Consider the following 20751-nt stretch of genomic DNA (forward strand, 5'->3'; position numbering starts at 1 on the left):
ACTAATACTATCACCAGACACTCGTACTACCATCAGACACTAATACTACCACCAGACACTAGTACTAACACCAGACACTCGTACTACCACCAGACACTCGTACTAACACCAGACACTCGTACTAACACCAGACACTAATACTACCACCAGACACTAATACTACCACCAGACACTAGTACTAACACCAGACACTCGTACTAACACCAGACACTCGTACTAACACCAGACACTAATACTACCACCAGACACTAATACTACCACCAGACACTAGTACTACCATCAGACACTCGTACTAACACCAGACACTCGTACTACCACCAGACACTCGTACTAACACCAGACACTCGTACTACCATCAGACACTAATACTACCACCAGACACTCGTACTAACACCAGACACTCGTACTACCACCAGACACTAGTACTACCATCAGACACTCGTACTAACACCAGACACTCGTACTACCACCAGACACTCGTACTACCACCAGACACTAATACTACCACCAGACACTCGTACTACCACCAGACACTAATACTACCACCAGACACTCGTACTACCATCAGACACTAATACTACCACCAGACACTCGTACTAACACCAGACACTCGTACTACCATCAGACACTCGTACTAACATCAGACACTAGTACTACCATCAGACACTAGTACTACCATCAGACACTAGCACTAACATCAGACACTAGTACTACCATCAGACACTAGTACTACCATCAGACACTAGTACTACCACCAGACACTCGTACTACCATCAGACACTAGTACTACCATCAGACACTAGTACTAACACCAGACACTCGTACTACCATCAGACACTCGTACTACCACCAGACACTCGTACTAACACCAGACACTAATACTACCACAAGACACTGAGTACTACCATCAGACACTAGTACTACCATCAGACACTCGTACTAACACCAGACACTCGTACTACCATCAGATACTAATACTACCACCAGACACTCGTACTAACACCAGACACTCGTACTACCACCAGACACTAATACTACCACCAGACACTCGTACTACCATCAGACACTCGTACTAACACCAGACACTCGTACTACCACTAGACACTCGTACTAACACCAGACACTAATACTACCACCAGACACTAATACTACCACCAGACACTAGTACTAACACCAGACACTAATACTATCACCAGACACTAATACTACCACCAGACACTAACACTACCACCAGACACTCGTACTAACACCAGACACTCGTACTAACACCAGACACTCGTACTAACACCAGACACTCGTACTAACACCAGACACTAATACTATCACCAAACATAAGTACTACTACCAGGTTTCGTATCTTACTCCTGAGCCGTTGTGCTCGTCATTAGTAGGTTTTAATGTATCATTAATTAAGAGAACATGAGTTGTGTTAACATTTAACTTGCTACTCACATTGAATTGTGTCTAATACGAACACATTCCGGATTTGATATGTTGAATGTCTGAAACAGGAAAAAATGTATATTTTTAGAAACAGAGAGATGTGGTTGTCTCCACGTTAACATCGGCCCAAATTCTATCTAGTTTCTTCAGTCAGCATTTCCTTCGCCCTCTCCAGCCACCCCACTTCCCGGGCCACCCCACTTCTCAAGCCTACCCACTTCCCGGGCCACCCCACTTCCCGTACCAACCCACTTCCCGGACCACCTCACTTCCCGGACCTCCTCACTTCCCGGACCACCCACTTCCCGAGCCACCCCACTTCCGGGACCATCCCACTTCCCGGACCACCTCACTTCCAGAGCCTACCCACTTCCCGGGCCACCCCACTTCCCGTACCAACCCACTTCCCGGACCACCTCACTTCCCGGACCTCCTCACTTCCCGGACCACCCACTTCCCGAGCCACTCCACTTCCGGGACCATCCCACTTCCCGGACCACCTCACTTCCAGAGCCTACCCACTTCCCGGGCCACCCCACTTCCCAAGCCTACCCACTTCCCGGGCCACCCCACTTCCCGGACCACCTCACTTCCCGAGTCAACCCACTTCCCAAGCCTACCCTCTTCCCGGGCCACCCCACTTCCCGTACCAACCCACTTCCCGGACCACCTCACTTCCCGGACCTCCTCACTTCCCGGACCACCCCACTTATCGGACCACCCCTCTTCCCGGACCATCCCACTTCCCGGGCCACCCCACTTCTCGAGCCAATTTTCTGAGTTTATTCTAAGAAACTTACAGTGCCAGAATACAATGTTTCCATTCTATATCATTAATTATAGATTTCGACAGTTTAACACTATTGGGTACAGCATTTAGTACACCTGTGTCTGGGTTTATGGCGAGTATCACGAGCACTGGTGTTAAGACATTGTATAACACTTAACAGACTCTTCGGAGGTACCAACACATGCTTCGGAAGAGAACACGACCTGCAGTCGATCAATATTTACGTTTAGTTACAATCAATAGTGTTTCATTTATTAGATCAGGAGGCCAATATAACGAACATATACATAATACATGGGTCGATGGCCGTATACTTACCTCTGTGGCTTGGACACTATAAAGGGTGCAACAAATCCTTACGGTATACGTAAGTCCAGAAATGGTGGTTTAAACACATTAAAAAACCCAACTAATTGATACGTCTAAAAACGACAGCATCAGCACTGGAGCCATTGACATATTCTTTGTATAGGAACAAAACAACATGTGTAGGAGGGAGGAATGTAGCGAAACTGGACTGGGATGAACGCCGGCGCCCAGGTAGCTCAATTGGTAGAGCATCCGGCTAGTGTTCGGAGGTCCGGAGTTCAAACCCCGGTCTGGTCGTGCATTTTTCCTGTCCTAATGCTTTGGCCGTCCATATATATATAGTGTATGCCCATGGGTAGGAATGGTGGGTATGAGCCCTGGAGCCGTCTATATATAGATAGTGTATACCTATGGGTAGGAATGGTGGGTATGAGCCCTGGAGCCGTATATATATAGTGTATACCTACGGGTAGGAATGGTGGGTATGAGACCTGGAGCCGTCTATATATATAGTTATATCTACGGGTAGGAATGGTGGGTATGAGCCCTGGAGCTGTCTATATATAGATAGTGTATACCTATGGGTAGGAATGGTGGGTATGAGCCCTGGAGCCGTCTATATATATATAGTGTATACCTATGGGTAGGAATGGTGGGTCTGAGCCCTGGAGCCGTCTATATATATATAGTGTATACCTACGGGTAGGAATGGTGGGTATGAGCCCTGGAGCCGTCTATATATATAGTGTATACCTACGGGTAGGAATGGTGGGTATGAGCCCTGGAGCCGTCTATATATATATATATATAGTGTATACCTACGGGTAGGAATGGTGGGTATGAGCCCTGGAGCCGTCTATATATATATATAGTGTATACCTACGGGTAGGAATGGTGGGTATGAGCCCTGGAGCCGTCTATATATATAGTTATATCTACGGGTAGGAATGGTGGGTATGAGACCTGGAGCCGACTACATATATATATAGTTATATCTACGGGTAGGAATGGTGGGTATGAGCCCTGGAGCCGTCTATATATAGTGTATACCTACGGGTAGGAATGGTGGGTATGAGACCTGGAGCCGTCTATATATATAGTTATATCTACGGGTAGGAATGGTTGTTATGAGCCCTGGAGCCGACTGTATATAGATAGTGTATACCTACGGGTAGGAATGGTGGGTATGAGACCTGGAGCCGTCTATATATAGATAGTGTATACCTACGGGTAGGAATGGTGGGTATGAGACCTGGAGCCGTCTATATATATAGTGTATATCTACGGGTAGGAATGGTTGTTATGAGCCCTGGAGCCGACTGTATATAATATACTTACGTCAAGGAATGGTAGTTTGAACACTATAGGGGATGACAGATTGTGGACGAAGGGGGCCTCGCCGGCAAACACATACAGGGCAATTATAGGAGTGTTCACATTGTCCTCCTTACTTTTCCTGAAAGATAAGCCAATGTCCACATTAACAGTATATAGTCATATATCAATAATACCATGACTACATTATCACTATCTAACAGTCGATATTAATTACAAGGGTTTGTTTATTAGTTTTAATGAATGACAGTATTCAACGTCCATATACATTTTTTTCTTCTTACGTCACCAAATTGCCACTTACGTTAAGAGATCGTGATTTGGCAGGTACATGGCAAGATGTTTGAAGCGAAAACTGGCAGTCAAAATAAAGCCTGGAATAAAAACAAATAATACGATATAATAGAATACTGAGGAAACCACACATAGTTGTTTTAGTTCTGTAATCAGCTAAACGGAAATGTTTAAATATTAAATATGCCACATATACAATATACAGTCAGTATGATAACCAAGTGTCTCACACAGTGAAATAGATAGGTTTGATATATGGTATCAAAGAGCGTGCTTTAAATTGTGTTTTATATTCAAATTCTTCATGTGCGTTCCATTTAAAAGCAAACTGCAACTTTACTTTCTGCAGAACGCCTGATATCTAAGTATATAATTGTCATTGTAACATTGTATCCTACCAGGTATAGACGAAGCGTTCTGCGTCTTTAAAATATCTGGTAACCGTATCTCTCCAATATTGTTGGGGGTTTCCATCATTTTCTTGTCAAGACTGGAAGGGTAGGTATATCCCCGAAATAGACTCGATTCTTGCACGTCAACTTTAAATTCTGGAATGAAATTGTATTACAGTAATCCATAAATATAGAAATGTCGTTAATATTATTTATATACAAGCAGTAAACGTTAGCGTTATGATGGGCATTATTTTACACGTAAGCACCTAGGTTATTACAGGTCTATGTTCATATCAGTCCACATAAGTTAAATATATGTCTCGTGTTACGTAAGCATTCCCGCATACGAAATGCTCATACCGATGTTGCCTCTGGCCTCGAAAATGGAGGCGTCGTTGACATCTACCGTGCCTATATGGATATTGTACTGTATGGTCTTGGCCACGGTCCTAGCGAATGCCTCCAGAGCGCTGAGCAGATTGTCACCCTCCACACCGGCCGGTTTGGTAGCGTTCCAGCCTACGTCATTTCTTCGTGACAACAGGTTGTCAACCGTCCGAATGATTACCTAAACATAACAGAAACAATTTAGCGTATCAGTGCAATTTTCAAGTAACTGTCTAAAATTACATATTCCAAGGCGCAATGCACCATAACTGTTCTCGATTCTCTCTCGATATAATGACAACGATAGCGACCGTAGGAATAATAGAATGAAAGACGCCACAAACGTTCAATAACATGCTAAGCTAAATTATGTGTGTAGATAGTGTTGCTTCTAAGGCATATGTTCGTTGCCAAAATGCTTTCCAAAACCGAATATAAATTGCACCACTTTGGGTAATGCTAAAGTATCCTGTCCGCAGGTGAATGTAAAGGGCACAGCTGAGAGAGGACTTCGTCTAGCATCAACTTACATGTATATCTGGCGCAGTTGACTGCTCAGCAGATTGTTATTATCATTATCCACTCTTACATAACTAAATTGTCACCAGTTGTAAAAGCTATATTGAGATAATATTATCACATTAAAGCGCTAGTTTACCTCTGTCGTCATGTCCGAAGACAAGACTTTTCAAGTGAGAGGATACATTTGAATTAAAGCGTCGTTATAACCCGGACGTCATTACCAAATACCATACTGATTCAGTGAGGAGGATGCTTTAAATCTCAAGAGCAAATTTAATTTTGACTTCATGACCAAAGAGCAGACTGTTCTATTGTGGAGGACATGTAAGGACTAAAGCACTGATTAAACTCTGACGTCATGACCAAAGACCAGACTGTTTTATTGCTGAGGACATATTAGGACTAAAGCGCTGATTTAACCCTGAAGTCATGACCAAATACCATAATGTTTTATTGAGGACCAAAGCGCTGATTTAGCACAGACGTTTTGACCAAATATCTCAGTTTTATTCAGTCAAAACATCTAAAATACATTACAGGAATGGGTATTTGTGGATACCCTGTAGGTTTGTGATATTATAAGGCGGCGTTTATGCTATAATACGGTATGTGATACTTTCGTCACTGTTCAGTGCTGGCTAACGGTACAGATAACAGTGTTAGGCTGTCTGCCTTAGATTTACTTAATCAAGCCGTGTTCAAAGAAATTGCGTTATTTTAAATGCATGCTTTGCGTCCCACCCAGCAGCTGTAAATAGTTGTATAATCATATAATAATATTGATTTCCACTGAAACAGCTTTTAGTATGTATACAATGTATTTGTTTTCCGCGTGAACCTATCCTATTTAATGCATGACTACACGAACCTATTTGTATTTACATAAACAGCACATCAAGCAGTCACGTTTGATTTTTACGCACATCCCCGATAACAAGGCCTTCATGAAAACAAAGACAACGTTTGATTATAACGGTCAACAGAAATTAGCCAATATAATGGATATTGTTCATCGGTAGGTAACACAGAACAGAATGAAAGGTCACCGAGGGGCTGCTAGTTCTTCATTTACTTGGACAGACAAGTATCTTCAAGGATTAGTAGTATTGGCTAACACAGATCAGAAATCAAGTCAATGAAGGCGAAATTAGACAGGCATTGAGGGGATAATACTTATTTGGGAACATCTTGGGCATTTGAGGAGATAAAGGGGAGTTCACTTTACGGGCAAACACTTATATAGATCAGCTGATACAATCAACAGGATAACATTAATATATATATATAACTCTAACAGTGCTACGTACTGAAATGACACAAACACGAGTTACTTGGATACAATTCGGAAAGCATAAGGGAAGTAAACGATTTACTGAACATAAAGAGTGTAAAAGATAATTTCGACGACAACACCGCAAATCTTTTGAATCTTACATCAAAAATAAATTTCCTGAAATTGATAAATAGTGGGAATTAGATCAGAACGTCTTTTGGCAGCTCTTCAAAAGCAAAAACAGAAAGCCAAAAGTCAAACAAACCGAACTGAGATACGAAGGGGACATTTTAAGAGATACCGACAGCATTTTGAGAGGTTGGTCTTTACAATGTAGACTTTCAAAATCTATTTAAAGACCATGATGTGGAATAGTCTGATGGGGGTTTTTTTTCGCAACGAAATCAAAGAAAAGAAAAAGACATGTTTTATATAATGCTTTTACGTCAAATGAAATCAAACTTATCTGTAAAAATATAAAGACAAATAAAGTAGGTCGGCATGAAGGTCTTGTAAATAAACATAGTAAAATGTGCAGGGCGATCTGTGATTGACCATATATACAGAATCCATTCAAATTTGGTGTAAAATATGAATATATTCCTCGAAATCGGAAACAAGGCATTATAGTAACCATACATTAAGGTCAGAGAAAGCCGAAAGAAGAGCCAAACAGTTATAGAGGAATATCGCCTTTTGTCGGTATGACTATTGCGAATAGAATCAACAATATAATTGATTATGATGTGTTTCCTAACAAGCAACTGTCAGCATACCAGAAGAATGTATGTAGTCTTTGTACAGCGTTTAATATACAGGAATATGTTAATTATAATATGGAAAATAGTTCTGATTTATATGTCCGTTTTAGATAGCTAAAAAGCATTCGACACCGTTTGGAACGACGGTCTCTTAGATTATATGGCATTGACCTCACAGGTAAATTATGGAATATTCTGAGGAATATTTTGTATATATTTATACAGACGTAGAAAGTTCTGTAATGTTTAATGGTGTAATATCTCCATCGGTAAAATATACTTAGTCTTTATTGATGGCTTCGTTTTATTCTATTGAGCTGTTGAGTGAAGTTGAAAACTGTGGATGGGGAGAAGCAAAGAGACTACACAAAACTGTAAATGTTTGGTAAGCACTAGTGTTAACGTTACGAGCCTACAAAACATGATGCACAGTTGTGAATTGTTATTCGTCTCGGTGTCGTGTTACATTCTAGACATAAGTTCATTGAAAGGAAAAAACAGGCTTGTAATGGATCAAAATGTGGTACTATGGCTCTGTTACATCACTCTTAACCTATTAACTGCTAAGATTATAGAAGTCAAAAGTCTATCCTTGTTCACTATACGAAAACGAAATCTGGATACTTTCAAATACTGAGATATTGATATTAGAAAGAACCCAACATTTCATTTTAAAGTCAATCCAAGGTCTTGATAAAAGAACAAGAACAGATATGTGTACCTCCTTACATGGATGGACATCTATTCAACCATACATAGATATCAAAAACATTTGTTTCTAGGTAGGGTGTGTAGAATGAAAAGAAGGTAATTTAACGCTATTTTTTTTATTCTAAGATGTTTTTGTATGAAATAAATGAATGTATTCAAAATGGTTATATACCAGATATGGTCGGAACACTTAAAAAGTATCAATTAGATGACGGTACATTTCTTAACAAAGTTCATTGTTTCTATTCGAAATGTAAATTCAAAATCTTTATGCCATTATTGTGGATATTTTTTATACTGATATTGGGAACCATGCATTTTGAAACTGTTGATTAATTTGAACGTATTTTATTGTTTATTTTTAACAACTTATAAAAGCCCTCTCCACAGATATATATTTCCAAGATCGTGATAGCGACACAGTATACTTATAATGATCATAAAGAAAAAAAGCAAAGAAGAATGACAGGAAGAAAGACATATCTAGAGATCTAAGAGTAAGATGAATGTTGCCACATTAGGATATACTACAAAGTTGGGTTCATAAACTCACAAACACAATCTATTAATGGCAAATTGTGGTGTGCTATTTATCTATTTCAGATATTGAATATAAATGTCATTTTTGCATTCATTGCTAGAATATATATAAGTTACATTTTACTTGGGAGGCCCTATGACCTTTCAAGTGGAAACACGTATACTAGATCAGTTTACGCTGAATACAATATATCAAGTAAAACGTATGCTTGACTTGTACGGTGCTATTCAATGCTAGCTTCTAGCAAAGTAATCTATAGTTCTGTTCATTATCAAACTTAAACTAATAAACTACCATTAATGTTTACCAAGTGTATATATATTCTATGTTCATTAATCTTTATCATTTGTTTTTTCTTTAACATATATGTGATTTGAATATTATTATGTCATGCTCTTCATTTTGAACAAAATAAAGGCAATAATAATGAAATTAATAATAAGAAGAATCCACGTTCTTAAAAAGGAAAAACTTTTCAACGGTACAGTGATGGTTGGCCCGATACCCCGACATGATACGCACCAAGACTGTATTTATTCAACTTCATTGTCAACACAGCAGAATTTTAATTACACTGACCATATCTTTTTAGAGCAACACAACACTGATCATACATCTGTAGAGTTTTAATTACTCTGACTATATACCTCTGTAGAATTTTAACAACAAACCTGTAACACTGATCATACATCTGTAGATTTTTAATTACTCTGACTATATCTCTGTAGATTTTTAATTACTCTGACTATATCTCTGTAGAATTTTAATTACTCTGACTATATCTCTGTAGATTTTTAATTACTCTGACTATATCTCTGTAGATTTTTAATTACTCTGACTATATCTCTGTAGAATTTTAAGTACTCTGACTATATCTCTGTAGAACTTTAATTACTCTGACTACATCTCTGTAGAATTTTTAATTACTCTGACTATATCTGTGTAGAACTTTAAGTACTCTGACTATATCTCTGTAGAATTTTAATTACTCTGACTATATTTCGGTAGAATTTTAATTACTCTGACTATATCTCTGTAGATTTTTAATTACTCTGACTATATCTCTGTAGACTTTTAAGTACTCTGACTATATCTCTGTAGATTTTTAATTACTCTGACTATACCTCTGTAGAATTTTAATTACTCTGACTATATATCTATGTAAAACTTTAAGTACTCTGACTACATCTCTGTAGAATTTTTAATTACTCTGACTACATCTCTGTAGAATTTTAATTACTCTGACTATATCTCTGTAGAGTTTTAATTACTCTGACTATATCTCTGTAGATTTTTAATTACTCTGACTATATCTCTGTAGAACTTTAATTACTCTGACTACATCTCTGTAGAATTTTTAATTACTCTGACTACATCTCTGTAGAATTTTAATTACTCTGACTATATCTCTGTAGAATTTTAATTACTCTGACTATATCTCTGTAGAATTTTAATTACTCTGACTATATCTCTGTAGAACTTTAATTACTCTGACTACATCTCTGTAGAATTTTTAATTACTCTGACTATATCTGTGTAGAACTTTAATTACTCTGACTACATCTCTGTAGAATTTTAATTACTCTGACTATATCTCTGTAGAATTTTAATTACTCTGACTATATCTCTGTAGAGTTTTAACAACAAACCTGTAACACTGACCATACCTCTGTAAGTTTTCACTTCACTGAACATACGTATGAAGAGGTTTTACTACACTGACCATACTTCTGTAAAGGTTTCACTTCACTGAACATACATCTGTACAGTTTTCGCTATAATGGCCATACCTCAGTAAAGTTTTTACTTCACTGAACATACCTCTGTATCGTTAGACGGGTGTAACCGTGCTGGCTTAGTGAATGTATTGTTGTGTATCATACCAACGTAAAAGTATTGTAAAATGTAATTCAGTAACTGTATATCACTTTAGGATGATTGTTTTAATTTGAACAGTGTATGGATATTGGCTTTGAATAGTGTTGAGGAGTGTAGAAGATGAAGATGTGTGCTTTACTGTCAATCCTATCATTGTATTATTGTATTTCATATTGACCTCTTGCCGCGCACAATATAAAGTCCGCCTGAGTGAAATAAATAAATTGAATTGAATTTGTACAGTTTTCACTACAATGACCATACTTCTGTAGATTTTTAACTTCATTGACCATAACTAAATCGTAACTAAACAGACCATACTTCTGTAAGTTTTGATAACTAAACTGACCATACTTCTGTAAGTTTTGATAACTAAACAGACCATACTTCTGTAAGTTTTGATAACTAAACTGACCATACTTCTGTAAGTTTTGATAACTAAACAGACCATACTTCTGTAAGTTTTGATAACTAAACAGACCATACTTCTGTAAGTTTTGATAACTAAACTGACCATACTTCTGTAAGTTTTGATAACTAAACAGACCATACTTCTGTAAGTTTTGATAACTAAACTGACCATACTTCTGTAAGTTTTGATAACTAAACAGACCATACTTCTGTAAGTTTTGATAACTAAACTGACCATACTTCTGTAAGTTTTGATAACTAAACAGACCATACTTCTGTAAGTTTTGATAACTAAACTGACCATACTTCTGTAAGTTTTGATAACTAAACAGACCATACTTCTGTAAGTTTTGATAACTAAACAGACCATACCTCTGTACATTTTGATATCTAAACAGACCATACCTCTGTAAAGTTTTTCGTTTCTTCCTTTGTTCTGACAACATTTACAGTTTGAGCATACAGATTCCGTCCTTCTCTCCATTTCTTCTCTTGGAGAATAGCAACCTGAAAAATCCAGACAGTTGTTAAATTAACGATAGAAATGTTCGTGTTGGAGCTAAGGACGTTATTAGGGCGGCTTCGACAAAGTTTGTATGGGTGAATTTCACTTTGGTATAAGTTATTTAAAATGTGAATAGGGTTGAACTTGGTAAATGGTCAAACATCCTCTTCGTCAGACTTAGATGTAATTTAAGCCTTGCAAGTGCTTTCAATTTCAATTAGTTGTAAAGTGCACTTATCACGTGACACCCACCTCGTCCTGAGTATCCACCACGAGAGCCAGCAGGTCTATGACCGTGGCAACGTCTATGGGGTTTGTGTACACATTGTTTATGGTGTGGTTTAGCAATAATTCCGCCAGGTAGAAGACAATGCTTTCGTTCAAGTCTGCTCCTTTAAAAGCTCTCTTAACCTACAACAAATGCAAAAAAAATGCATATATTGACGTCCTGGAAGTGTTGGCTGATGCGCCGCAATAGCTGTCCGGCCAGATCGATGAGGATGGCTTTGGCTAATTGATCAAATACATCGATTTTTCACGGAACAGCTAGTTCTCAGCAATTCGTCATTTTTTATCAACAAAGTGTCTGAACATTCGCTGTCACATGTCAGTATTAAGTTCAAGATAAATGTGGCTAGCTCTAAAAGCAGGAAAAGCAGAAGATTCCTTTACATGCAAATTGTACTAAGATTGGTTTGTACAGTCGATGTGATTCTCTACTAAACTTTGTAGCGGTGTATCGGTCTCGATGGCTTCTCTACGTTTACAATACACACCTGATGTATAGCAATGTCGTTGGCGGTGTAATATCACAGTATGAGCCAGCTATCCCCTCTAATCACATAGTTACACCATGGCGGTGTAATATCACAGTGTAAACCAGCTATCCCCTCTAATCACATAGTTACACCATGGCGGTGTAATATCCCAGTGTAAACCAGCTATCCCCTCTAATCACATAGTTACACCATGGCGGTGTAATATCACAGTGTAAGTCAGCTATCCCCTCTAATCACATAGTTACACCATGGCGGTGTAATATCACAGTGTAAGCCAGCTATCCCCTCTAATCACATAGTTACACCATGGCGGTGTAATATCACAGTGTAAGCCAGCGATCCCCTCTAATCACATAGTTACACCATGGCGGTGTAATATCCCAGTGTAAGTCAGCTATCCCCTCTAATCACATAGTTACACCATGGCGGTGTAATATCACAGTGTAAACCAGCTATCCCCTCTAATCACATAGTTACACCATGGCGGTGTAATATCACAGTGTAAACCAGCTATCCCCTCTAATCACATAGTTACACCATGGCGGTGTAATATCACAGTATGAGCCAGCTATCCCCTCTCATCACATAGTTACACCATGGCGGTGTAATATCACAGTGTAAGCCAGCTATCCCCTCTAATCACATAGTTACACCATGGCGGTGTAATATCCCAGTGTAAGCCAGCTATCCCCTCTAATCACATAGTTACACCATGGCGGTGTAATATCACAGTATGAGCCAGCTATCCCCTCTAATCACATAGTTACACCATGGCGGTGTAATATCCCAGTGTAAGTCAGCTATCCCCTCTAATCACATAGTTACACCATGGCGGTGTAATATCACAGTGTAAACCAGCTATCCCCTCTAATCACATAGTTACACCATGGCGGTGTAATATCACAGTGTAAACCAGCGATCCCCTCTAATCACATAGTTACACCATGGCGGTGTAATATCACAGTGTAAACCAGCTATCCCCTCTAATCACATAGTTACACCATGGCGGTGTAATATCACAGTGTAAGCCAGCTATCCCCTCTAATCACATAGTTACACCATGGCGGTGTAATATCACAGTATGAGCCAGCGATCCCCTCTAATCACATAGTTACACCATGGCAGTGTAATATCACAGTGTAAGCCAGCTATCCCCTCTCATCACAGTTACACCATGGCGGTGTAATATCACAGTGTAAGCCAGCTATCCCCTCTAATCACATAGTTACACCATGGCGGTGTAATATCCCAGTGTAAGCCAGCGATCCCCTCTCATCACAGTTACACCATGGCGGTGTAATATCCCAGTATGAGCCAGCGATCCCCTCTCATCACAGTTACACCATGGCGGTGTAATATCACAGTGTAAGCCAGCTATCCCCTCTAATCACATAGTTACACCATGGCGGTGTAATATCACAGTATGAGCCAGCTATCCCCTCTCATCACAGTTACACCATGGCGGTGTAATATCCCAGTGTAAGTCAGCTATCCCCTCTAATCACATAGTTACACCATGGCGGTGTAATATCCCAGTGTAAGCCAGCGATCCCCTCTAATCACATAGTTACACCATGGCGGTGTAATATCACAGTATGAGCCAGCGATCCCCTCTAATCACATAGTTACACCATGGCGGTGTAATATTACAGTATGAGCCAGCTATCCCCTCTCATCACAGTTACACCATGGCGGTGTAATATCACAGTGTAAGCCAGCTATCCCCTCTCATCACATAGTTACACCATGGCGGTGTAATATCACAGTATGAGCCAGCTATCCCCTCTCATCACATAGTTACACCATGGCGGTGTAATATCACAGTATGAGCCAGCTATCCCCTCTAATCAAAGTTGTCATTTCCTCATTATACACCCTTTGAACGCCTTCTCACCGGAATCAACCTGACATTAAACGGGAAACAATCGATACTGTTGAAATTGGGGACAGCATTTTAAATTGGGGACAGCATTTTAAATTGCAATTGGAAAATTGGATTGAACTTCGTCGCAATGACTTGCATCATGTATTCATGACAACCGTACCAGTCCATCGTCCCCTCCGGTATCAGCAGCAGGCTGGTGGAGAATAATTTGATAGAATTTCTGTTTGTAGCACCAGTTTGTATTTATCAACAAACGCGAGACTCACTTTGTCTTTGATTTCCATCAGGTCCTTGGAGATACACTTGTCTATGAAAGGCTTTCCCCATATCCCGTCATTCTGTTTGGTCTGGTCACATAGTCTGGTGGCGTTTTCTGTGCCAACATATACCAATAGTCATTGTACCCGTCTTCACACACACACAAATATGATACTGAAACATTATATAAACTGGCAACATAACTTGTAGCTACAGGTTTTGAAGCAGATATCGGTGTACTCACTTTCCTACAAAATGCTTCTTCGATGAAGAGTTATGCATGACAGTCCTGTTTCGATTTGGTGTTTAGAAATAATTAATTATAGGATGATGACTGAGAGCTTATGTACGAAAAGCATACACGACACAAAATGATAGTGATAGCAGTCGGCACCAAATAAACAAATCATTGAGTTTAACTTTATAAACGAGCTGTGAAAATGTGTTGTTATACTATACCACTAGTTGTATGAGTGTCATGTCTCCTCTGGTTTTTATTGGGAAATGTACGGTATAAACTACAGTATAGAACCCACCCACTGTGTCGTTGGTAGCCTCCATGTGTTCCTGGCCAGGACATGACACGTTGAGATAATTGACAGCTTTCGTCCGTTCCCAAACGATGTTTTCAACAATGACCTTGTTGCATTGTGCACCTGCAAATTGAAACAAGTAAGAACTGCTGGAAGTAAACCTCGACTGGCACACGTCGGAAACTCTAAATGACTTAAAACAAAGACTTTACTTTACAAAGACTTAACAAACATATAGAACGGTCATCAGGCCAGCTTACACCCGACATTTCTTGTTCTGCCCTAACACGTACTAATACACAGTTGAATCGACTTGAACACAGGATACAATACAGCGCCCGTACCGGGATTCGAACTAACGACCCTTCGGTCACGTAGCCCTGCTTCCTACCACTTAACGCATGTAAGTTTATGCAGAGTTAAGAGTTAGTTTATAAAACAATATTGTTATTGACATCCGAGTGTTTATAAGCTTATAGAACTATTTTAATGCAAAAATGTTAAAACTTTAAGTAAATTTGGTAAATTTTTTATGCAAGCAACAGATAAAAGAAAATGTCTTATGAATCTGTATTTACAGTACTTTCGTAGTTAGTGATTATATAAAGTTCGTTCATTCAATTTAATTGTATTTAGTAATAATGTAAGGAATTATCCTCCGCCATCTTGAGATGTACGTTCAGTATGATAACTGTATTATGTATTTGTATAACCTATATGCTGTATTGCATTTGGTAAATAATTAAAAAAAAAACATGAAGTAACATTTACCTATAGTTAAACTGCAGTGCTTGTTACACGTGACCGCCTCCTCTTCAGCTGTTTTACATTTCTCTTCTGGAAAATAAACTCTGACATTAGATTCCGTAATTACTCCTTCATTCACTGATGTCATAACGGTCATCATCAATTAATGTCAAACTTAAGATGAAATTAATCTCAAAATAATACTTTTTTTTGCATTTGCTTATAACCATACCAAACGCCATACATTTTATATACCTATATATAGAGGAACAGTTGCGTACACCACTCTCAAAAGTTTATAAAATTGTTTTTTTCGAATAGATTGCTTCCATGGCCTACATTGATATGATTTCGTTTAACTAGTTATACATTTAATAAAGTAATAAAATGAATAAGAAACAAATGATAATATTAGCATAGAAAAGAAAATGTAAAGTTGCAAAATTACTTTTTTTTTTACTATGAAACAAATCTCATAAAAATCCGTGCAGCGCTTTCCTATACATATCTCGATAGTGGAAAGTTGACTAGATTGTAAGAGAGTTCGTTATAGTGTATCAGTCTGTAGTCAGATCACAAGTCTACCGTCGTTTAACAGTCAACATCCAGCCTGGTATCTGATGGAGACTCCCGAGATGACGCCATAAATCGGTCAATAATACTTGGGTATTGATTTTTAACCATCGATGATTCAATAAACACTCGGAGAGATAAGAAAGATTGGCGTTACAGACGAGATAAGGGGCAACAATGATTGGCCGGCGGAAAACCAGCATGTCTTAACGGCTATATTACAAAGATTACGACTTATTGGGAAGGGTTAAATAGTTCCTCGAAACACGGGCAACAGGAAGAGAAGGCAAATTAGATAAAACATATACCTCAAGGCGACGGGACATCCCCAAATTGAAGCACAGCTTTCGCGATTTGAATTTTGTGTAAGTCCTAAGAAGTTTCAAGATGGAGGGGATAACAAAGAACCTCTATATCATCAGCTGTAACGATCACTAGGGAATGGTAACAATGACCAGGCCAGGTAGTATAAATAGTTAGTTTCTGTGTAGGATTCGGAGGTCCAGGTTACTGTACTGGTTAGGTAGTATAAATAGTTAGTGTCTGTCTAGAATTCGGAGGTCCCGGGACTGTACTGGTTAGGTAGTATAAATAGTTAGTGTCTGTCTAGAATTCGGAGGTCCCGGGACTGTACTGGTTAGGTAGTATAACTAGTTAGTGTCTGTCTAGAATTCGGAGGTCCCGGGTACTGTACTGGTTAGGTAGTATAAATAGTTAGTGTCTGTCGGTCCAGGTTACTGTACTGGTTAGGTGGTATAAATAGTTAGGTAGTATAAATAGTTAGTGTCTGTCTAGAATTCGGAGGTCCAGGTTACTGTACTGGTAAGGTAGTATAAATAGTTAGGTAGTATAACAAGTTAGTGTCTGTCTAGAATTCGGAGGTCCAGGTTACTGTACTGGTTAGGTAGTATAAATAGTTAGTGCCTGTCTAGAATTCGGAGGTCCAGGTTACTGTACTGGTTAGGTAGTATAAATAGTTAGGTAGTATAAATAGTTAGTGTCTGTCTAGAATTCGGAGGTCCCGGGTACTGTACTGGTTAGGTAGTATAAATAGTTAGTGTCTGTCTAGAATTCGGAGGTCCCGGGTACTGTATACTGGTTAGGTAGTATAAATAGTTAGTGTCTGTCTAGAATTCGGAGGTCCAGGTTACTGTACTGGTTAGGTGGTATAAATAGTTAGGTAGTATAAATAGTTAGTGTCTGTCTAGAATTCGGAGGTACCGGGTACTGTATACTGGTTAGGTAGTATAAATAGTTAGGTAGTATAAATAGTTAGTGTCTGTCTAGAATTCGGAGGTCCAGGTTACTGTACTGGTTAGGTAGTATAAATAGTTAGGTAGTATAAATAGTTAGGTGGTATAAATAGTTAGGTGGTATAAATAGTTAGTGTCTGTCGGTCCAGGTTACTGTACTGGTTAGGTGGTATAAATAGTTAGTGGCTGTCTAGAATTCGGAGGTCCCGGGTACTGTACTGGTAAGGTAGTATAAATAGTTAGGTAGTATAAATAGTTAGTGTCTGTCTAGAATTCGGAGGTCCCGGGTACTGTACTGGTAAGGTAGTATAAATAGCTAGGTAGTATAAATAGTTAGTGTCTGTCTAGAATTCGGAGGTCCAGGTTACTGTACTGGTTAGGTAGTATAAATAGTGAGTGTCTGTATAGAATTCGGAGGTCCCGGGTCAACGTTTGGCAGAGTTGCATGTTCTATCTGCCTTCACCAACAAAATAGATATTGTTGTCACAAAAATGTCTCCCTCGCGTGAAATATTTGTATCATGTTTAATAAGCTTTGGACATCAATATTACACGCATACACCGTATTGTTATCTTAGCACAATAACTGTAATCTTGGATGACGTTATATACATTATGATTATCTGTAGACTCACACCAATACATATCTAAAGTTCAGTTAGAATCGGATGAGAAATTTGGTAGAAACTTGAATGATATCTTAAAGATGCTACACCTCCGACAGAGTGTAATAATTTTTTATTATTTTGACAATAAATGAAATTCAGTCCATGTATATATGCCTATTTAAGACCTACAAACAAAAAAAATTTATACCGTCAAAAATTGTCGTAATGAAGCCAAGAAGCTACGAACTTTTGAACATTATAATCTACTTTGCATACACTTGACCTTGAATCGCAGTGCATTCTGGGAGAAATTTACATACAGAAGAAAACACACATGGTGGAGTTATTTTTATTCAGCTTGGACAACAATATATTGCCTGTTGCCTATCATAACTACAGATTTTAATTGCGAATTTTTAATGCAAGCAGAAAATAAAAACTAAAACATTTCAATATTATCCGTTGCGAAAAATCACGATCCTGTGCATGTTGTCGCCCACGAACCGAAACGCTTTCTTAGCGTTATCCCCTTCGGACCTATTTCGCTGGATTGATACAAGTGTGATTTATCAACAGGTTTAAGCTGATGAACTATAAATAGTGAATCTGCAATCACTACATATCACAAAAGAAATCTTAACCATTGATTCAATCGCATCATATGCTTACAGTTTTCAGTAAAGATGACAACAGACCGAACGTTACACTACGTACGTGTGTACGTTACACACTTGCCTCTCCAATAAAAACTCAACTGTGTCATTTCCGCATGAGTTCCGATTCCGTTGTCGTTTATAATTCCACCTATCTGTTCTCCGATTGAAATCTTCCCTTTCTTCGTTCTCTTTCATAATCTAATTTATGCTTCCTTCTTTCTGGAGATGTTAGGCTTGCACATGTTACCTTCCTCGCTTCGCCATGTGGTTCCTACTCGTTTGTGTTTCTGTTTTCGGCGCATGCGCAATCAGTATTTCATTCAATATGGAGGCGGAGCGAAATGGAATTTCTTCGGGACGCAAATAATTATTTTATTTTTTCTAATTTTAAAGATAAATAAGAAGATGAAACTTTCCGAGGGTGGTAATATTGTTAAGTGTGTAACTTTTATTGCTGAAGAAAAATACATACGAATCTATTCGTGTTTTTAATTGATAAAAAATACGGTCTGTCGAAGGTGTAGCACCTTTAAAATAACAGATCACATGACCTTTGACCTGTTGACCCGAAAAGCAATCCCATGTCACCATTCCACACAGGCAACCTGTTTACTCTATATGGTCATGATTGTCCTATAAGAACATAAAACCAAAGTGTTACTGTTATACTATCGTTATATTAGTACATGTACGTCGTGACATTTGACATTCAAAACTGAAAATCAATACCTTGTTTCCCCTTCACAAAAAGTAATGTGTGGCGCCTGATCGACCAAGAAAAGATAGAACTTATATGGCACCGAAACCAAAGCTGACAGTCTGAGATAGATGGACAGTCGAACAACTTTTCTTCCCCCATTAACCGACAAAACTTATAAGACTGTGACGGTGGAGGAACCCGGGCCAGTGACGACACTGATTAGGCTCTGACGGGGTGGAACCCAGGCCAGTGACAACACTGATAAGGCTCTGACGGGGTGGAACCCAGGCCAGTGACAACACTGATAAGGCTCTGACGGGGTGGAACCCAGGCCAGTGACAACACTGATAAGGCTCTGACGGGGTGGAACCCAGGCCAGTGACAACACTGATTAGGCTCTGACGGGGTGGAACCCAGGCCAGTGACAACACTGATAAGGCTCTGACGGGGTGAAACCCAGGCCAGTGACAACACTGATAAGGCTCTGACGGGGTGGAACCCAGGCCAGTGACAACACTGATAAGGCTCTGACGGGGTGGAACCCAGGCCAGTGACAACACTGATAAGGCTCTGACGGGGTGGAACCCAGGCCAGTGACAACACTGATAAGGCTCTGACGGGGTGGAACCCAGGCCAGTGACAACACTGATAAGGCTCTGACGGGGTGGAACCCATGCCAGTGACAACACTGATTAGGCTCTGACGGGGTGGAACCCAGGCCAGTGACGACACTGATAAGGTTCTGACGGGGTGGAACCCAGGCAAGTGACGACACTGATTAGGCTCTGACGGGGATGGAACCCAGGCCAGTGACGACACTGATAAGGCTCTGAGGGGGTGGAACCCAGGCCAGTGACGACACTAATAAGGCTCTGACGGGATGGAACCCAGGCCAGTGACGACACTGATAAGGCTCTGACGGGGTGGAACCCGGGCCAGTGACGACACTGATAAGGCTCAGACGGGGTGGAACCCAGGCCAGTGACGACACTGATAAGGCTCTGACGGGGTGGAACCCGGGCCAAGTGACGACACTAAGTAGGCTCTGACGGGGGTGGAACCCGGGCCCAGTGACGACACTGATAAGGCTCAGACGGGGTGGAACCCAGGCCAGTGACGACACTAAGTAGGCTCTGACGGGGTGGAACCCAGACCAGAGACGACACTGATTAGGCTCTGACGGGGATGGAATTGGAACCCAGGC

At 39.7% G+C, this 20751-nt stretch overlaps 1 protein-coding gene across 7 annotated transcripts in view; it reads right to left on the reverse strand.

Annotated features, from left to right (window-relative positions):
- Positions 1-20751, reverse strand: part of LOC117326600 (cadherin EGF LAG seven-pass G-type receptor 1-like) — a 73452-nt gene that overhangs the window by 30496 nt on the left and 22205 nt on the right. For all 7 annotated transcript variants that reach the window (XM_033883391.1, XM_033883384.1, XM_033883369.1 and 4 more), the window contains exons 6-15: positions 15782-15847; positions 15014-15133; positions 14486-14592; positions 11808-11966; positions 11456-11557; positions 4927-5134; positions 4570-4719; positions 4182-4251; positions 3881-3998; positions 1453-1502 (exon numbers count right to left, since the gene is read on the reverse strand). In XM_033883391.1, coding sequence (XP_033739282.1) covers positions 1453-1502; positions 3881-3998; positions 4182-4251; positions 4570-4719; positions 4927-5134; positions 11456-11557; positions 11808-11966; positions 14486-14592; positions 15014-15133; positions 15782-15847 — 1150 coding nt within the window. The remainder of the gene's footprint in view (positions 1-1452; positions 1503-3880; positions 3999-4181; positions 4252-4569; positions 4720-4926; positions 5135-11455; positions 11558-11807; positions 11967-14485; positions 14593-15013; positions 15134-15781; positions 15848-20751) is intronic.

This window comes from Pecten maximus, chromosome 1, assembly GCF_902652985.1.
Source record: "Pecten maximus chromosome 1, xPecMax1.1, whole genome shotgun sequence".
Classification (NCBI taxonomy): Eukaryota; Metazoa; Mollusca; class Bivalvia; order Pectinida; family Pectinidae; genus Pecten; species Pecten maximus.